This window comes from Corythoichthys intestinalis, chromosome 18 (assembly GCF_030265065.1).
Source record: "Corythoichthys intestinalis isolate RoL2023-P3 chromosome 18, ASM3026506v1, whole genome shotgun sequence".
NCBI lineage: Eukaryota > Metazoa > Chordata > Actinopteri > Syngnathiformes > Syngnathidae > Corythoichthys > Corythoichthys intestinalis.
The window spans coordinates 35954649-35974358 of record NC_080412.1 but is presented as its reverse complement, the minus strand read 5'-3'; the positions used below and the strand labels follow the sequence as shown (position 1 = coordinate 35974358).

Here is a 19710-nt window from a genome sequence, read left to right as displayed (position 1 = left end):
ATCCCAAAATTTGAAAAATAAAGTCCTAATGAAACCTTTTTTTCAAATTTGTGAAAAGTCAAAATGAATATGTGTAATAAGCGCTCTAATATCTATAACCCATGCTTTTTTTTCTTATGGAACCTGCAGATGCATGTGTTGACTTGCATCCATCATTTTTTTTTTTTTCAAAAAGAAATGTAAAAACTCTAAATTAGTCTGAAAATCATGAAATTTTAGGTATATCAAATGTGATACATTTGGCAATAAAGGGTTAAAGTGCTGCTGCCTTTTAGTGGGTAAATGAGGAGCAGCATTTCATGTGTAAGCTACTTCATATGCTGTGTGCGGGCCAGATGTTATTGATTTTATGACAGAGGCTAGGGGCCGGATGAAATTTGACCACGGGCCGCATTTGGCCCACGGGCCGGACTTTGGACATGTCTGGTGTAAAGAAATCAACTGTGGGAGCAATTATTAGAAAATGGAAGACATACAAGACCACCGATAATCTCCCTCGATCTGGGACTCCATGCAAGATCTCACCCCTTGGTGTCAAAATGATAACAACAACGGTGAGTAAAAATCCCAGAACCACACGGGGGGACCTAGTGAATGACCTACAGAGAGCTGGGACCAAGGTAACAAAGGCTACTATCAGTAACACAATGGCCCGCCAGGGACTCAAATCCTGCACTGCCAAACGTGTCCCCCTGCTGAAGAAAGTACACATCCAGGCCCGTTTGCGGTTCGCTAGAGAGCATTTGGATGATCCAGAAGAGGACTGGGAGAATGTGTTAGGGTCAGATGAAACCAAAATAGAACTTTTTGGTAGAAACACAGGTTCTGGTGTTTGGAGGAGAAAGAATACTGAACTGCATCCGAAGAACACCTTACCCACTGTGAAGCATGGGGGTGGAAACATCATGCTTTGGGCTGTTCTTCCGCAAAGGGACCAGGAGAACTGATCTAATTAAAAGAAAGAATGAATGGGGCCATGTATCGAGAGATTTTGAGTGAAAATCTCCTTCCATCAGCAAGGGCATTGAAGATGAGACGTGGTTGGGTCTTTCAGCATGACAATGATCCCAAACACACAGCCAGGGCAACAAAGGAGTGGCTTCGTAAGAAGCATTTCAAGATCCTGGAGTGGCCTAGCCAGTCTCCAGATCTCAACCCCATAGAAAATCAGTGGAGGGAGTTGAAAGTCCGTGTTGCCCAACGACAGCCCCAAAACATCCCTGCTCTAGAGGAGATCTGCATGGAGGAACGGGCCAAAACAAGGTACAAAGGGTACATAACAAAGTATTGAGATGAACTTTTGGTATTGACCAAATACTTATTTTCCACCATGATTTGCAAATAAATTCTTTAAAAATCAAACAATGTGGTTTTCTGGGTTTTCTTTCCACATTCTGTCTCTCACGGTTGAGGTTTACCCATGTTGACAATTACAGGCCTGTCTAATATTTCCAAGTGGGAGAACTTGCACAATTAGTGGTTGACTAAGTACAGTACTTATTTGCTCCACTGTATGTTGATTTCTTCGTCCGTCTTGCAGGAAAACAATGAAATTGCGGCGCTGTCATAAATAAAAAATGTTTTCATGTCGAGACAAATGACGAGTCAAATTTTACGTCAGATGTCGAAAGGGTCGATGTAATATAAAATTCAAAATGATTTTTTTCTATTAGGGAGGAATTGACATTTTCATAGTATTTTACTATTTGTTTATTGAATGTGTAATTTACAAGGTGAAGTTCAGATATGTATGTACAGTATTATATTTAACAGGGCTTAAGCTGTAAGAATATTTGGTGTAAATATTGGCAATCGCGTATGCCATTACAGGGACAATTGTTAGCGACATTTCCATAGAAAAGACATCAACAACACAAAGCAGTCATTTTATTTCCATCCAATAATGTACTATTGGAAAAAGCTGCCAATGTGGCTTTTATTGGTCTTTTTTTTTTTTAACAAACTGGCACACGGTTCGGTAATGTCACAAAAATTACACTTTGTTTTGTTTTTTTTGTTGTTTTTTTTCCCACACATCATCGTCACATTGTTTGGCATAATTGATATGTTGCTTTTTTAAACATGTGAAACACATTTCTGTACATCATTTCGCATGATTTGAATGAGTAATTAAATCATTAATACATCAATATGCAAGCTACTGAATGGAAAATGTGTTGCTTTTTTTAAACATACTTTACAAATATAAACACACATTTTGAAATGTGAAGATACATAAAAATGCAGATCCAGTCGTTAAGGCCAGCGCCACAGAACAGCAAATAAGCAGCGTTATTGCTACAACACTAAAATGGCAGGTGTTTTCTTTGTTTTTCTTTTATTTTTGAATTCATGTGGCCAGGTTTTATCTTTTTAGACGAATTTGCCATGTCACTTTCAGGTGCTGCCTGTGAGCTTCCTTTAGCCTCGATTCAAATAACGCTCAAACTGCAGAACAGCCTCTGCCAATATAACCCTTCATTAACCATTAAAAGCCATAGCGTCTCCCAATGGAAACAAGTCAATGCTGGGCCTTCTTTACATTAAGGGAGTGCCAAAAAGTCGATTATTAGATGCATTGCCATTCGATTACGATTCATAAATGTTCAAAAACGATTATTTTTCCCTAATAACTTTATGAAAGGCGCTTGTAGCGGAACAAAATTCAAGACGCGTCTGCCGCCCGGACACCTTTAACGGAGGCACGCACAACATTATGATTTATGCTGCCGGTTACTGAGTGAGAGATTTACTCCTTTTCAAAAGACTGGAAAATAAATTTGTGTATGAGACAGGCAGGAGCCCGGTGGTCGCGCTTCAGTGCGCAAGTTATTTTTTAGAGCGAGAGGGGAAGAGAGATAGTTCATTGCTCCTTGTCTTTCAGTTGTCCAGCAATAGGTTCAAGTCGTGTTAACAGGAAAAAGTCCTTAGTGTTTTGCTAAGTCCCGTGTCCGTCTATCAGAGGTTAGTACACAAACCCTCTTGTACTGTTTAGCCTTTTTTGTTGTTGTTTTTGAGATGTTAATAGTTAGCGCCGAGCGCTATGCTAATTAGCAACTTTGCTAACATGTATTTCCATGTCAAGTTGGGGCGTTGTTTGGTGGTGTACATAAGTTACTCCAGATGCAGAATGTTTAAAACCAGGATTAAGTACAGCGGTAATAGTACAGAATCTGTGAAAACAAAGTATATTGGTTGACAGAAGTGTTTTTTTCTAAAGACACTTTGTCTGTTTCCAGAAAATGTGGAATTTATTCCACCAGTGTAAATTTTATCGTATTGTTGAGAGAAATACCGTAATTTCCCGAATATAACACGCACTTTTTCCCCCCCAAATCAACTTGTAAAATCATGGTACACGATGGAGACAGAAATAAATATACAGTGGGGAGAACAAGTATTTGATACACTGCCAATGGGAAAACCCATTGGCAGTGTATCAAATACTTGTTCTCCCCACTGATATATATGAACCGATTTTTTTTTTTAATTGACACGGCCACGTTGTGTTGAAAAAACGTATGCGGCGACCCGTTGCCGACCATTACGGTACGTGACGTCACCATTTTGTTTCGGTAATACTTCACTCTAATCGGCCGAATGATTTTGTCAGTATTAAATTCTGCTTTTTTCACTCTTCATAAAGCACATTTTAGTTTCTTGAACTCATTTGAGTCAACGTTTGTTGCAGCTCCGCAACTCAGACCATAACAAACGTAACAGACTTCCTGTGTGTGTCCGTCAACTATATCTGTCCCTCGGGAAACTCAAACCCAAATAACAATTGTTCCTATTGTGACTGTCGTGTCGACAGTGATGAGCGCTCTCGGATTTCCCGACTTACGTTCTCACTTTCATTTTATCGTATCAATCCATGGAAGAAACATTTATTCATCATGATGAAACGAGCAAGTTATACAGTAGCCTTTTAAAGAAAAGTCATGTGTTTTGTTTTCTCCTAGATTCTAGTAAGTTGGAGAAGTTGTCAAATCATATTATTACCGTAAATATTGTCAGTTTATGGTAATGTTTTGAACTACCAATGTGATGTGCTTGTGCTGTGTTTCACCAGTCAGTAAAATGACATTTCTGTATCTGTACACAGGCTCTGTTTTCTTGTATTCTTCTATTTATTGGGGCTAAAATTAGGGTGTGCGTTATAAACGGGTACAATAATTTTCCTTAGATTTTACAAGTAAATTTTGGGTGCGCATTATGCATGGGTGCGCCTTATATTCGGGAAATTACGGTAAGTACTGCCTTTGAAACAGGTGATGTTTTTGCACCTTCTTGTAAAAAAGAGTATCTCAAAGTCAGCTGTGTGTTGTATGGGTATGTTGAGACATAAGTATTGCCTTTAAAATGGTTAATGTTTTTGCACGTACTCATACTTGTCACCCGAGGCCGTTGGCAATCTTACAAATAGTGACGTATGCCCTTACAAATTGGTGACAAATCTTACAACGTTCTATATAGCGTGCAATATGAAACAACAATAAAACTCAATTTTTAAAATAATATGAATTTATTGGTAATATTGTAACATATAACCTGGTGCAATCAAATAACAATCAGCTACATTATGAAAATTTAACAGTGACTTTTGTTATAATTGTATGTAGCACTTTTGGCAATTTCTATTATGTCTTGATGGCTGCACTTCATGGCACTTCAGCTCGCAATTCAGTTTTACTTGAAGGTAATTCGTTAGTGTGTCCAATTAATAAATTAAAACAGTCAATTGATAAAATTACCAATGCAATCTTGAGTCAGGGAACATTTCTTTTGCTAATTCTGAGAAGTGATCAGCAATAGTTGCAGGCAAATTGTGTTCGGCCACAAATTGGCAGGTAAGAAATCTCCGCTTTTGTCACTTTTCATTCTGCAGACTTCATCTTTATGACCTGTGTTGTTAATCTTACTTTTTAAAAGTAATTAATAAGTAATTAATTAATAAGTAATTAATTAGTAATTACTTAATTAATAAGTAATTACTTACTTAAAAATTAAGTAATTAAAGTAAACTGAGTTAGTAACTCAGTTACCTGAAGGTAAGAGTAATTAGTTACTTGGCAAAGTAACTGGTGTTACCTTTCATGTTTTTTTTTTTTTTTTTTCATAAAAAAAAAAAAAAAAAAAGAAAAAAAAAACATTGTAACCTTTGCTATGTTTGGAAATCGTTTAATGTTGTGAATCAACTGTTTAAAGTTGTTAAAATTGCTACCGTTTTTGCATTAGTTCCCTTCTGTCTACTTTCGACATGTTAAAGTTTTAAAAGTGTTTCATCACTTAAAGATAGATTCAAGTCAAGATTTGCCGATTTAGGAGTATTTTAGATAAAAAGTTAATTAAGTTCGCTAGGAAGGTTCACTACATCAGAGTCTTTCTGAGAAGTCTACTGCTTCAAAATGGCGGCTGTTGATTAACGCCGCCGTCTGTCATTTCGCATGTAGTTCTATAAGCATTTGATATCTAGGTGTAGATTGTAGGCCGTTGGCTACAGTCAGGAAATATTGGAGCCACCTAGCCTAGCATCGCGTTTGCTGCAGCGTCACAACACTCTTCTCTCTCAGTGTCTGACTTTTCTCGCGTCATTCAGCCAACGTAGTAACGCATCGTAACGCAAATTGTCTCGTTGCCTAAACGGTGACAAAATCCAGAGGAAAAAAAAACGTAATGTACGAAAAACGTACAGATTTTGAACGTACGGCGTACACATTTCAAAATCAGTGCTCACTTGTACAAATTACGCCGAAACCGTACAACTTGACAGGTATGCATACTTGTAAAAAAAAAAAAAAAAAATTATAATTAAACAGTTTAAGGCCTGCTTTTTGTTGTATGGGCATGTTTCCGCCGTTACTGTTGAATCATAAGTATAGGATTAAATGAATAATGGACATACATTTTTTTAGCGACTTTATTAATTAGTAATGTACGATGCATCGATAATCGTGATAATCTTGATAACCGTGATCATCATCATTCTATAATCGAATCGTAGCACCCTGAATCGTAATCGAATCGAATCGAATCGTGGGGTGCCTTACATGGCACTCCCCTAGATTACATACAATCATATTTACAGTAAATGAGAACGTATAGCAGTGCTCCTCCTGTAACATTTACAACAAACAAACTCTTTTATGTAGATTTTTTTTAATGATACATCTTTGGAAAAGGTCCAGCTCGCTTAAGTGCTCAGTGAAATCCCATCTTTAAAGCCAATTATAGCTCTTATTTTCTGAAAACTCATCGTTAGGTTTGCTCCGAAATAATGGTTTAAAGCTCCATATGCTTGTCTTTACCTACAACCCTGCAACAGTGTAATTTCCCAAGAAAATGAGCCATGGGAAAAAATCATTAACATCAGCAAAAGTTATTCCAGCCAGAGAGAATGGCTCAATGTGCTGCTCAATGAGCGGAGCAGCCGGCAGCCTTTGCAGCCTCCAGTGTCCGTGCCTATCTCCATATCTTCATCTCGCAGCATCTGCACTACATGACAGGGAAGTGCCACTAAAACACATCACCTCAGGATTCAAAAAATAAAAAAGGTACGCGACTATGACAGCTGTAAATTGCCTATTTCCTCCCTTGAGCCGTCATCCCCATTTTCCCTACATGTTGACTTCTTTGAATTGTGCGGTAATTGCTTTAAGTCACTTCCCCCTCTTCATTTCTGCTGTGGAGGTTTACCTCATTGCCGCTGCCCTCTCTCATTACTCATCCCGCTCAGAATAATTCTAAGTGACTTGAGGTCCTTCCTGTCAGAGAAACAAAGGTTGCGAAGACGGAATTCGCTTGTGCATGAAAGCCACCGCGTGGTACTGAATTGACTAAATGCCCTTCTTGCTTTTGTCACCACCATTTCATTTTCGGTTGCTCACGGGCAGCACTTGATGTGTTTTTTACTTCAGCACGTGCACGCGGGGGAATACGAGTCCATTTATGACCCTTCATCTACTCTAATGTACCCCATAGGGCTAATTATTGGACTCTGTGGTAAATCATGTTCCTTTTCCAGGCCAGAAAAGGTGCACACATGTTACCAAGATGTAACTCACTGGGTACGTTTACATGGGCAGTTTTCCTCAACCCGATTCGGTGTTGTTTTCATCAACGATAACGAAAACGAAAATATTTCATCAACGGACAATTTTTTTTTATGACGATGGTGTGACGATGATGAGCTAAAAACGTGTCTTGGCAGACTAAAAAATAACAAAATGGATCGCAGTTGCCATCTGACTAGACGAGAACGAGATGAAAATTTGCTATAGTTTCCAGGTTCACAATGTGTGACATTTTCTTACCGTATGTGTAGTTAGCACGCATCTTAGCAGTGTTTGGTCATGTCACTCAGTTACAAATTACTTCTCCCAAAAAGTAATTGAGTTAGTAACTCAGTTACCTGAATGTAAGAGTAATTAGTTACTTGGTAAAATAACTGGTGTTACCTTTCATGTTTTTTAAATTTTTTTGTCATTAAAAAAAACATAGTAACCTTTGCTATGTTTGGAAGTCATTTAATGTTGAAGTTGTTGAAATTGCTCCCGTTATTACATTAGTTCCCTTCTGTCTTTTTTCAACATGTGAAAGTTTTAAAACTGCTTTAAAGATAGATTCAAGTTAAGATTTTGCCGATTTAGGAGTATTTTAGATAAAAAGTTACTTAGATTCGCTAGGAATGTTCTCTACAACAGAGCCTTCCTGAGAAGTGTACTGCTTTAAGATGGCGGCTGTTTACTAACGCCGGCAAGTCTATCATTTCGCATCTAGTTCTCTATACAGTACATGTGATATCTACCGTAGCATCATGTTAGCGTAGTTTGTGGGCTGTCAACTGCAATCAGGTATTATTGAAGCCACCTAGCATAACATTTGCAACAGCGTCACAACTATCCTTCCCTCCTCCTCACTCCTGCTCTGCTCTCTCCGTGAGTCTGTGTCCCTCAGACTTTTCTCGCGTCATTCAACCAATGTAGTAACACACACCTTTACATCCTCAGTAATGGTAACGGCATTGCAAAGATGAGAAAAGTAATTAATTAGGTTACTTATTACTGAAAAAAATAACGACGTTAGTAACGCTGTTATACTCTAACGCCGTTATTAACAACACTGCTTCCAAGTACGTCCTGTTCATGTGCTTTTGTTGTCGGAGCGGGGAAAAAAAAAACTGCAGACACAGCTTTCATTCTGATTCTGTTGCGTGGGCAAAACGCTTGTAGACCTATTAATTCATCGACAACAATAAGATGTCAAAATGCAAACGGTAAGTTTTTTGTCTGTAAATGTTTTAGCAACCACTTGCCACATGGTTAAAAAAAAGCCTTAGAAATGTATACACTACATTTTGAAGCTGGCGTAGAAGAAACGTGCAAATTGACTATAAATCTTTAAAAATTTAGTTTCGCAACAGTTTTCACAACTTCGTGTTCGCGCGCAGCCATTTTTAAAAATAAATGGCGGTCCCATCTCGGCAACCTGGGTAGGAAAAAAAAAATCCCAGTTTTTCAGTAGAAAATACGACATGAAGGGGTGTTCACATTCTATTTTCCACTCGACATGTGTTATTTACTATAATTACGTCAACACATGAAGGCAGCATAAGAGAAAAAGAGGTGCACTTTCTGCTTCCTGCTTAACCCGCGTGTTCTCACGTAGTAGGAGCGCATGTGCAAGCAAACCAATCCGCTCCACTCAGCAGTTTACATGGGGCATGGAGTGAATTATCAATCGGCGTAGACTACCTCTTACAATCCGATTGGCTATCAGACATTTTTTATTGTATTGGCCCTTCAATCGGATTATAAATAGGATTTTTGGGGACCCGTGTAAACACACCCGTTGCCTGCTATTGTCAAAGAGACGAACCAGATCAGCCCTAAAAATGAAATGTTTTTTACATTGAGCAAATTACCACTTGCAAGACTGAAGCTACTGAAACACATCAACAACCGTTCTATTGTTCTGCTTTAATGTTATTTCACAAATTAAGACATTAGCCGCCATTCAATCGTTGCCATCCCCATCCCAGTAAAAATGGATCTCTATCATTGTCAACGGCACTCAAAAATTGATTATTGAATGTCAGCTTTCTCAGTTCAAATGTATTTTACTGTGGGGCAAATAAGTATTTAGTCAACTACTAATTGTGCAAGTTCTCCCACTTGAAAATATTAGAGAGGCCTGTAATTGTCAACATGGGTAAACCTCAACCATGAGAGAGAATGTGGAGAAAACCCCCCCAGAAAATCACATTGTTTGATTTTTAAAGAATTTATTTGCAACTCATGCTGGAAAATCAGTACCAAAAGTTTATCTCAATACTTTGTTATGTACCTCTTGTTGGCAATAACAGAGGCCATACGTTTTCTGTAACGCTTCACAAGCTTTTCACACACTGTTGCTGGTATTTTGGCCCATTCCTCCATGCAGATCTCTTTTAAAGCAGTGATGTTTTGGGGCTGTCGTTGGGCAACACAGACATTCAACTCCCTCCACAGATTTTCTATGGGGTTGAGATCTGGAGACTGGCTAGGCCACTCCAGGGGTCATTGTCATGCTGAAAGACCCAGCCACGTCTCATCTTCAATGCCCTTGCTGATGGAGATTTTCACTCAAAATCTCTCGATACATGGCCCCATTCATTCTTTCCTTTACACAGATCAGTCATCCTTGTCCCTTTGCAGAAAAACAGCCCCAAAGCATGATGTTTCCACCCTTATGCTTCACAGTGGGTATGGTGTTCTTCAGATGCAATTGAGTATTCTTTCTCCTCCAAACACGAGAACCTGTGTTTCTACCAAAAAGTTCTATTTTGGTTTCATCTGACCATAACACATTCTCCCAGTGCTCTTCTGGATCATCCAAATGCTCTCTAGCGAACCGCAGACGGGCCTGGACGTGTACTTTCTTCAGCAGGGGGACACGTCGGGCATTGCAGGATTTGAGTCCCTGGCGGCGGATTGTATTACTGATAGTAGCCTTTGTTACTGTGGTTCCAGCTCTCTGTAGGTCATTCACTAAGTCCCCCCGTGTGGTTCTTGGATTTTTCTCACCGTTCTTGTTATCATTTTGAAGCCACAGGGTGAGATCTTGCATGGAGCCCCAGATCGAGGGAGATTATCAGTGGTCTTGTATGTCTTCCATTTTCTAATAATTACTCCCACAGTTGATTTCTTTACATCAAGTGTTTTACCTATTGCAGATTCAGTCTTCCCAGCCTGGTGCAGGTCTACAATTTTGTCTCTGGTGTCCTTCAACAGCTGTTTGGTCTTGGCCATAGTGGAGTTTGGAGTGTGACTGACTGAGATTGTGGATAGGTGTCTTTTGAATGAATGAATTTATTGTCATTGTCATCATCATCAGTATCATTGACAGTTACAGAGTGTGGGGTAGTTTGGCCAAGAAAGAGAAACATTGACACGGAATATGGAGTAATTTGCCCGAAAAGACGATGACAGACAAAGGAAGACGGGGGAAAAAAAGCATATGCTTATTGATACCCGTCCCCCAAAAGCCAGGGACGCACAGTCTAGCAAGTTAGTGTTGCATAGTCCATTTTTTTACTCATATATCTTTCCAAAAGTCATTGATTGCCATGGCATTTCGCAATATTGTCAATTTGAGTAGGTTCATTGGATAGGTTGATTTCCAAGTTGGTGTAGGGAGGGATGGCCGGGGGTATCATGGAGGCCCACGTCTGCCGTATCCGCTCCGGAAGATTAGTCATCATCCTCCCTTGCCCGGTTCCCGCGAGCGAGCCTTTCATGATCCCGGATCTCCGTGATGATTTTCGTGACCATTTGAGCGGTGGCATCACTTAACGCTGCTTGTTCCTTCTTCACCTGAGACAATTTGTTGCCGTTGTTACGAGCAATCTCCATTGCCTCGTTGAGTTGACGCTTCATTCTCATCGAGAATCGGTGTACCCAGAGGGCACCAAGAAGCAGCAGGAAGGCGAGCGCGATCAGAGAGCGGAGGTCCTCGACGTCCTCAATCTGGAGAGACGTTAAGCATATGGGCCTCCATTTTCCCCAGGCATCCTCCACATATCCAGACGTGAAGGTGTTGGCCGGACATGGCCGTTGGTTTGGTGTAGGTCTCATTGTAGAAAATATTTTGTCCAATGAGCTAAGTGTCCAGTCCGATATATCAATAATGAGTTAAAACAGGTGCCATTAATATAGGTAACGAGTGGAGCCTCGTTAGACCTCTTTAGACCTCGTTAGAAGAAGTTAGACCTCTTTGACAGCCAGAAATCTTGCTTGTTTGTAGGTGACCGAATCCTTATTATCCACTCTAATTTGGAAATGAATTCTTTAAAAATCAAACAATGTAATTTTCTGTTTTTTTTCCCCACATTCTGTCTCTCATGGATGAGGTTTACCCTATGTTGACAATTACAGGCCTCTCTAATCTTTTCAAGTGGGAGAACTTGCACAATTGGTGGTTGACTAAATACTTATTTGCCCCACTGTATGTCTACTGCGGTGAATTGCAACCGATAAGTTAAATAGTGGACAATCTGGCCTGAAATAATGATAAAATTTTACGTGCTTAGAACAGATTTGCAATTTTGCTTCCGGGTGAAATCAAAACCTACAGTCAAGGTCAAGTCTGCTGGAACAGATTGCGGTCAAATAAATAGTTTGTAAAAGTCAAATGTGTGCTGAAATGTACGACGCCGCACCTGCAACTTTTCGGCCACCGAGACATTTACATTTAATCAAATGGCGGAGCAAAAGCAAGCTTAAGATTTTTTTGGTGTGTGTATCGCATAACGTCAATTGGACCTAAATTTGGGTTAAGCAAAGTTGCACTTTTCTACTGACTCATTCCGAGCATCGAGGAAAATATACAGGTCAAGCGAATAACAAATATGTCACGAAATAGAAGTCAGAAGGAGTGCACTTTCTCGGGCGCGCCGAAGCACACGACTTCTGCGGCGGTTTTGTCTCGGCGAGCACGTACAGTGAGCGTGGCCTTCTTGTTAAAAGAGGGGATGTACTTTTGAGTGCGAAGCAGTCTCTGGATGGACTATTTGCCCAGACAGCACTTCTCAGTTCAGCCATGCACCGCTATCTGCACTGGAGCTAAGACACAGATACTGCTGCACTACTGATATCTTTTAACTCTTAAGAGGGAGAGGAGTTTTCTTTTTCGATGAACGCCTTTTGCAGTTCTTTCTGACAACTTCTCTCAAAGGTGGGCATGTGTCGGAGTGTGGAAATGACAGAGAAATGAGCAGACGATGGAGGTTTTAATTACTCCAGCAATCCCAATCCAGGACGAAAATAGACAGCAGCAATAGCGGAAAGACTGGCGCCACCGTGCTAGCCGTTCCGCGCTGCCTCTCCGTGGCCCTTGACTCACTGTTGGAGTCTTTCTCAGAATACGGTGGGATGATATTGAATTCTTCACTCTTAACCTCTTCTTGCTCTTCCACTTCTTCACTGGTCTCAATCTGGAAATGAGAGGGGTTCAGATTAGAATTGAAGAGATGTACATTTTTCTTCATAACTCATTCACTGCCAGCCCAAGTATATTTATAGACAAGTTTCCGAGGTACTTCCGCATTTTTTCTCGCGACTGCCGTTTTCCGTGTTCTCTCCAAAACAACAATAGAGCTGGAGTGTCATCAGTCGTCAAAATCCCTCTAAAAAGACAATTTGGAAATACCACATCCATTTTCCATCATCACGACATTGGAGGACAACATGAAAAAATTGCTAACCAAAATAGTTTGTATTTCATTGATTTAATGGCAGTTGATGGAAACACAATCAGGGAGCTGAAAAGCTCCGAAGCATCCAGTTGAATGTGACCTTATACATGAACATTGGAATTTTGTGTTCACGAAGGCGGATGTGGGAAAAAGACAGTTCCACCAAAAGCAATAACAGGTACAATAATGTTCAATTTGACTAAAATTCTTTGTGTTGCATCACAGCTGAGATACAATTAGCTTTGCATTAGCTTCAACGATGAAGAAATGGAAAACAAACTAGGACTGCAGCTATCGAATATTTTAGTAATCGAGTAATCGACTGAAAATTCTATCGAGTAATCGGATAAAACCTCAAAAAAAATTTTTGGGTAAAGAGCAATTATAAATATACATGATTAACAACAGACATTTAATCGAATATTGAACCATTTTCAGTCAATCAATCAATGTCTTTATTTTCAGTGTACATTGTTGAAAATAGCCAACAATTGCATCTCAGATGTGACTAGAAAAAAAAATTCACTTTCACTCAAAAAACCTCTAGATCTTATAAAAAAACAACAACATATTTCTTACCTAAAAATGTAATTACGCTTGTTAATGCACATCACTTGAAAGCTATGTGTTTTCCCCACGTGTTTCATATATAATTTCCCATTTGTGTCAAGCTATTTTTAAGTTCTAGTTAAGTTTTAAATTAATCTAAACTGTAAATTCTGATAGGATTGTGTTCAAAATAAATGTATGATACCTGCTGTATTGGAACACATTAGGGACCAGTGCTACTTGGTGTTTTATTCAGCAATGACTACTGAGCCAAAACTGACAGTTAGCTTTATTATGTTTTAATTTTACACCCTCATCAATCTAAAGCGCTGTGTTTTTACAGATTATATAAAACCTGTATGTAAGACACGTTAGCTACGCATAGACAGTGGTCTAAATCAATAGAAACCTAGCCCTCCGAAGAGCTAACGTTACGTGACCGAGTGACAGTAACGTTATATTTATTAGCGATGAGAAGTGTACTGCTTAAAGATGGCGGCTGTTTACCAACGCTGCCCAGACGCGGCCGAGTCTGTCATTTCGCATCTAGTCCTAAATGCATGCAATATCTATGAGACGCATCGGACACTACCTGCTACCAAACTAGCATCATGCGGGCGTAGTTTTTAGCAACGTCGGCGTAGTTTGTAGCGGCTGTCGGCTGCAGTAAGTTTTTTTTTTTTTTTTGTATTGCTTCTTTCCTCTACGCATGTGATGTCAGCGTGTTGTCCCGCATTAAAAGTAGTCCGGGCAAAACGTGATGCTTAGAGCTGATAAAATTAAACGATTCCTCGAGGTGAATAATATTACTCGGATCAGTTTTTAAACTCGAGTTACTCGAGTTGCTCGAGGATTCGTTTCAGCTCTAAAACAAACACTTATCTATTACAAGTTATACACCAGATTTTACCCTAAATGCATAAATTCAAGTGTTACATGTTTTTTGTTCGTTTGTTTGGAGGTGGAAAACACTGTTAGGCAAGGGAAGACAACCTGATGTCCCTCACAACAACACATGATTTATTGACCTGTTGTGCACATGCACCAATTGTTTCAAACAAAACAAGAAATTGAATCATGTTGTCCAAAAGTTTTATTGTGATCAATATCTTCGATAAAAAAGAATGACATACTATAAGTTTTTATATGCACACCTGCGAAGAGCTCATAATACCATAACTATATCCTAACTAGATGAAAATTACCTTATATGTTTCCTTGTAAAACCAAAATCCACGTCAGCCCTTCTTTTTTCGGTGAAATATTATTTGTAATTTCGCCTCATTTTGGTCACTCAAGTGGCCAGCGTATCAATCCACACCTCATGTTAACAGAGGCTGCACAGATTTTTAGAATTTGTCCACGAACAATCAACGACGTGATAAGAACAAACATGCAATCATTTAGGTGGATCCTTTAGGGTTAAAGCTGCGAGCCATATCCTTAATCTGCTGCTGGTTTCGATTTAAGGCGTATGGCGAGGTAGAGCCACACTGGAGCCTTGAAAATGGATGCTGTTCAAAACATTCCACTTCCAAACATATATGTAGGCACTTCCAGGAGTTCACACAACCAAGCACAGCACAGAAAGTCCCAGAGTCTCATCTATGTCGTGCTGAATCCATTTTTGGAGATTCCGTGGGTTCCTCTAGTTTGATTTGTCAGTTTAAAACTTTGTCTACTTCAATCGCAATTCATGGTGTTCAGTCTAAACCGGAAATCCATAGCAGAATATATCAAAGATGGCGCCGCCCAGTTTTCACTTAGGAAACTTGTCTATACTATTCGCAGATAGGGTTCCCAACTGTCCCTTGGAAAACAGAAGCGTCCCATATTGAGAAACAAAATTACGCGCCCCGTATATAGCTTTCAAGGGACATACTTTGTCCCGTATTATCATGAAACTCGAAAATGTTCTTATTTGTACAATGAGCAAATACTGGTATGGTGCTTTACAAGTATATGCAGGTAAACGCATTCCTCTGTCTCTCCTGCTTTTTGACCAATGAGCTTGCGGAACAATGACAATACGTAAACCCAATCATCTCATTGGTCGAGCTACTGTTACTTGACATGATGAAAACGGAAGGCAACATAAGAGTGCGGGAGCCTAGACTTCACTATCAGTTGACGAGACAGCTCCTACAGACATTGCGCCTAGGCTTCTGGTAGGGGGCCAGGCAAGGCAGAGTGTCATGAAATCTTTCACGGAGATGAACTCAAACACACGCTGTGTTCTAACACTGGATTTAGGTGGAAACGGAAACAGGACTAAGGTTTTAGTGCATACAAGCAGGCAGGAGTGTTTCAAGAGTGATTTGGTGGAGGAGTCAAGGTAATTATCATATAAAATAGCACCATGCATGCACTTTGAAATGTTGTGAAAACAATGAAATGAATGAAAAAAAATAGCTTAACTTTTGCTTGAAATATTTACGTAATATGAATGATAACTGCCCGTTTTTTTTTTTTGCTTTTAACCAAGAATCTAGATTGTTTTGCGTTCATATTTATATACATTTCGGGATTTACGCATTTATTTACACGAGTTTTTAACTTAAAAAGTTTTGATTTGTGATGGCCGCCATGTTGGATTTTGTATCCATACACAATAGCATAACTTTACGTTCAAATAATCTGGTAATATTCGGCCAACTGCTCGTTTTTTGGCAATAAACAAGTAATTTAGACATTTCTGCGTCAACCACCCCCCAAAAAAATCAGTTTTTATGTGTTATATTTTACATAACATATCAATCTAAAAACGATGAGGGCCAGATAGCTGGCAAGACATGCTGAGGCAATAGTGACATCGATAGTGACATCGGAATTTAACCTAAATAAGTTGTGATTGTATATAGACAATGCAAAATTAGCTTTTGTTGACTAAAATTAAGATGATTCTGCATGATTTCCTCAATTATTAAGTTTATGATGTGAAAATTGAGTGATTTATTAGCTGTTGAAAACATGTCACACTTGCACTAAATTAAAAAAAAAATTAAGTGGCTATTTCGGGAAAAAACTTATATTTTCAGTTATATTATAGGTGCATCTCTGAAATCGGAGAATTTTATTGCCAGTTTTGTTTTACTTATATAAAAAAACAATTAATCGGGATTTCATTAGAATTTTTTATGCTGCTGCTCATGGAGACCCGAATATGCCTAATGGAGGTAGGTGCCTGTTTGGTTTTAGGTTGCCGGCGGCTTTAGTTTTGAAAATATTTAAACATTTTAAGTTTTTGAAAATAGGCCCCCTATGGAGCGGCCCCGCTCCCTGTCAACTGATAGTGAAATCTATGGTGGGAGGTAAAAGGTTTGAGTTAAGCTTGAGTAAAAAGCATGTTCATGTTGTTAGGGTCTGCAAATGCGGAAACAAAGTTGGACCTCAAAGCAGACAACAACTGACGGATGGCTACAAGGGTTTATTAAATACAAACAAACAAAAAACACTAAGGCTATAGGCAGAAAGCCAAAAAGACAAAATAAAACGCTCAAATAAGGTAAAGGATTTCAAAACGAGAGCATCAGGCGAAACAAGTAAATGCAACGAGACTAGAGTGCGAGGTGTCATATAGCGATCAGCGAGACAATATTGCGGCACCCTCTTGGATAACCCGTGTTTAAATGCCATGTCGATTAGCCGGCATTGGATGCAGGTGCGATGTCGGAACGCCCCCACAACCACCTCTGCAACAAAAAAACAATCTAACCAGCAGCAGAATGTGACAGTGACAAGTATTTTTTTTGTATTAAAAATGCATTGCTGATAATGATTGTTTTTCCATATTACTCAAATATGTAGTGAATTAATTCAGGTTTGAATAAAATTATTATAATTATGAATACAAAAAAAATCTACTTTTAACATGCAAATAAATAATAAACAAATATTAATTTATAAAATTATTAACAGGATGACGGTTACTGGGCCGGCGACTCAACCGATAAGGTGGTTTTTTCTGTTTTTTTTTTTTTTGTCTCAGGGTGTTGGCAACCCTATTTACTGCGCATGTGTTGTGGTAGATATTTAAAGAAATTTTAAGATTTAAATTTAAAAACACAGAATCACAGCAATAGATGTTGAATCCATGTTAATTTGAAGGGGCTTGCAGCGATCATTTAATCCATTATAATTTAGTACCTTATTTTACCGACTAAAGGTTACTTTTGGGGGGGGGGGGGGGGGGCTGCAATTTATAGTATTCGTCTGTTTGTTTGTTTGTTTTCCACACAGACGGTCGAGAGGAGAGTGCTCCTGGCGTGCCCTCTACTTCCAGAGTTCCACATTCTTCAAAAGTGATATTAAGGCTGATTTCAGATATGTCTCCAATCAGATTCCTCCTCAAATCAGATTTTCAGGGTTCATCGTTCACACTATTTTTAGCAAGTGTACAAATCAGATCAAGGCCTGTTCCTACTGAGCCCCATTGTTGACACACCTGACAGGTTGCTGTGGCAACGAAGGCCTCAGCGTAGAGGGACGTCACGGACAGTCAAAACCTATCTGAGCTGTTCAGACTGAGGCCATGTCTACAACGTAGCAGGGTATCGTAGATATATTTTTATGTGAATAAAAGGAAATATACTGTATATCTGTTCATTTCACATCGTCACGCATAATCACTTATTATCCCATAGCACTGCGTTTTGTCTATTTTGTGAAGTCCGGGACTAGTACAAGGAGTAGCTTTTTGTTCAAGGTTGTTTGTAGATATTGGGAGTGAGATACCTCTCCCAATCCTGTTCTTGTTTTGCCTGTTTTTTTCTGCTGTTTGTGGAGATGGCAAATATAAACTGTATGAACTTCAAGGTCGGGGCAGATCTTCTTGGGATCACCTCGTGGGCGCCCAGGGATGTTTGTCCCGGCCGACTGGCTTTTCTCTTTTCTGTCCTCAACAAATGTGCCCTCAGTACTTTCTTTTTGTTCCTGAATTGTGATTCGTCATCTCCTGTTCGTTAAGAAAACAAAAGAACCCTTAAAAAAAAAAAAAAAAAAAAAAAAAAAAATCAAATTTTTTTCTTCTTCAGTGTCTTTCAAACAGAGAAACTTTTTCTGTGGTTTAGCCTATCATCCACAGGCAGACGCAACGATGGTTTTTAAAAACTCCGACCATAGTGAATATTTGCGAATTCTGCGTTTGATACAACATCATGTGTACATTAATAACCAAAGGTTTGCATTTTTTAACAGTCGAAACGTGACAGCCTTCGACACAAAACCAACAAATGTTGTATGTGCGACCCGTGTTTACATTCAGAGACTGCGCTTACACTCACGAGGATTTGGAATCTTACAACATCACATAAACATTGCGAATGTATTAAAGAATGCACATATATAAATACTAGTGCTGTCAAATTTATCGTGTTAACGGGCAGTAATTAATTTTCTAAGTTAACCACGTTAAAATACTTGATGCAATTAACGCATGCATGGAATGACCCGCTCATGCATTGCCTCAAACAGTTTACAATGACGCCATTTTAGCACATTGAGAGCGGAAAGGCAGAGTGGACACATGCGTTCATTGGACCGCGCCTTTCATTGACATAAGCTTTGACATCTCTCCCACAACAAACGTAACTACTGTGGTAAGCGACGTGGGGAAGAATGACAGGAGACGATAATTTTCTTAACACGCTTTCCTGAACACAACGCGGAAAATATACCATTTGCAGCCACCATTGACAGTTATGGTTGCCCAACTTCCCACCATGCATTTGGGCGGAACAGTTACGTCGCTACAGTATCATTTAGTGAAAGCACAACAAAAATAATATTCCTATCTCTCAAAAAAATAACGTTCACAAAAAGAAAAGCGCTCAATGCAAAGAGAACAGGCATTCCCAATCAAAATAGCTATGCGAAATACACATAAAACTTACTCAGACTTTGCCTTGGCTAGATCTGTATTTAATTTAAAACTCACCAGTGACTCCTTGTGGTGTATTTCAATCACTACCTTACGCTTACATAGTTAAAGACACTGAGGTAGGGAGCCCATGTGACGTCCCGCTCGGCAACGTCAACAATGGCGAGCTATTAGTTTATTTTTTGATTGAAAATGTTACAAATTTTATTAAAACGAAAACATTAAGAGGGGTTTTAATATAAAATTACTATAACTTGTTTTCAAATTTATCTTTGAAGAACTAAAAGTCTTTCTATCTGTGGATCCCTTTAACAGAAAGAATGTTAATAATGTCAATGCCATCTTGTGGATTTATTTTTATAGAAAACAAATACAGTACTTACGTATGTACAGAATGTTGAATGTTTATGTCCGTCTTGTGACTTATCTTTCCATTCCAACAATGATTTACAGAGAAATATGGCATATTTTAGCGATGGTTTGAATTGCGATTAATTACGATTAATTAATTTTTAAGCTGTGATTAACTCGATTAAAAATTTTATTCGTT

The 19710-nt window shown here is 39.0% G+C and overlaps 1 protein-coding gene across 1 annotated transcript in view; it reads right to left on the bottom strand.

Annotated features, from left to right (window-relative positions):
- Nucleotides 1-11997: 11997 nt before the first annotated feature.
- The window catches only part of LOC130906176 (GDNF family receptor alpha-4-like), an 85493-nt gene continuing 77780 nt past the window's right edge, over nt 11998-19710 (bottom strand). The window contains exon 9 of the mRNA XM_057820167.1: nt 11998-12472. Within this exon, the coding sequence (XP_057676150.1) occupies nt 12269-12472 (204 nt within the window). The 3' untranslated portion in view covers nt 11998-12268. The remainder of the gene's footprint in view (nt 12473-19710) is intronic.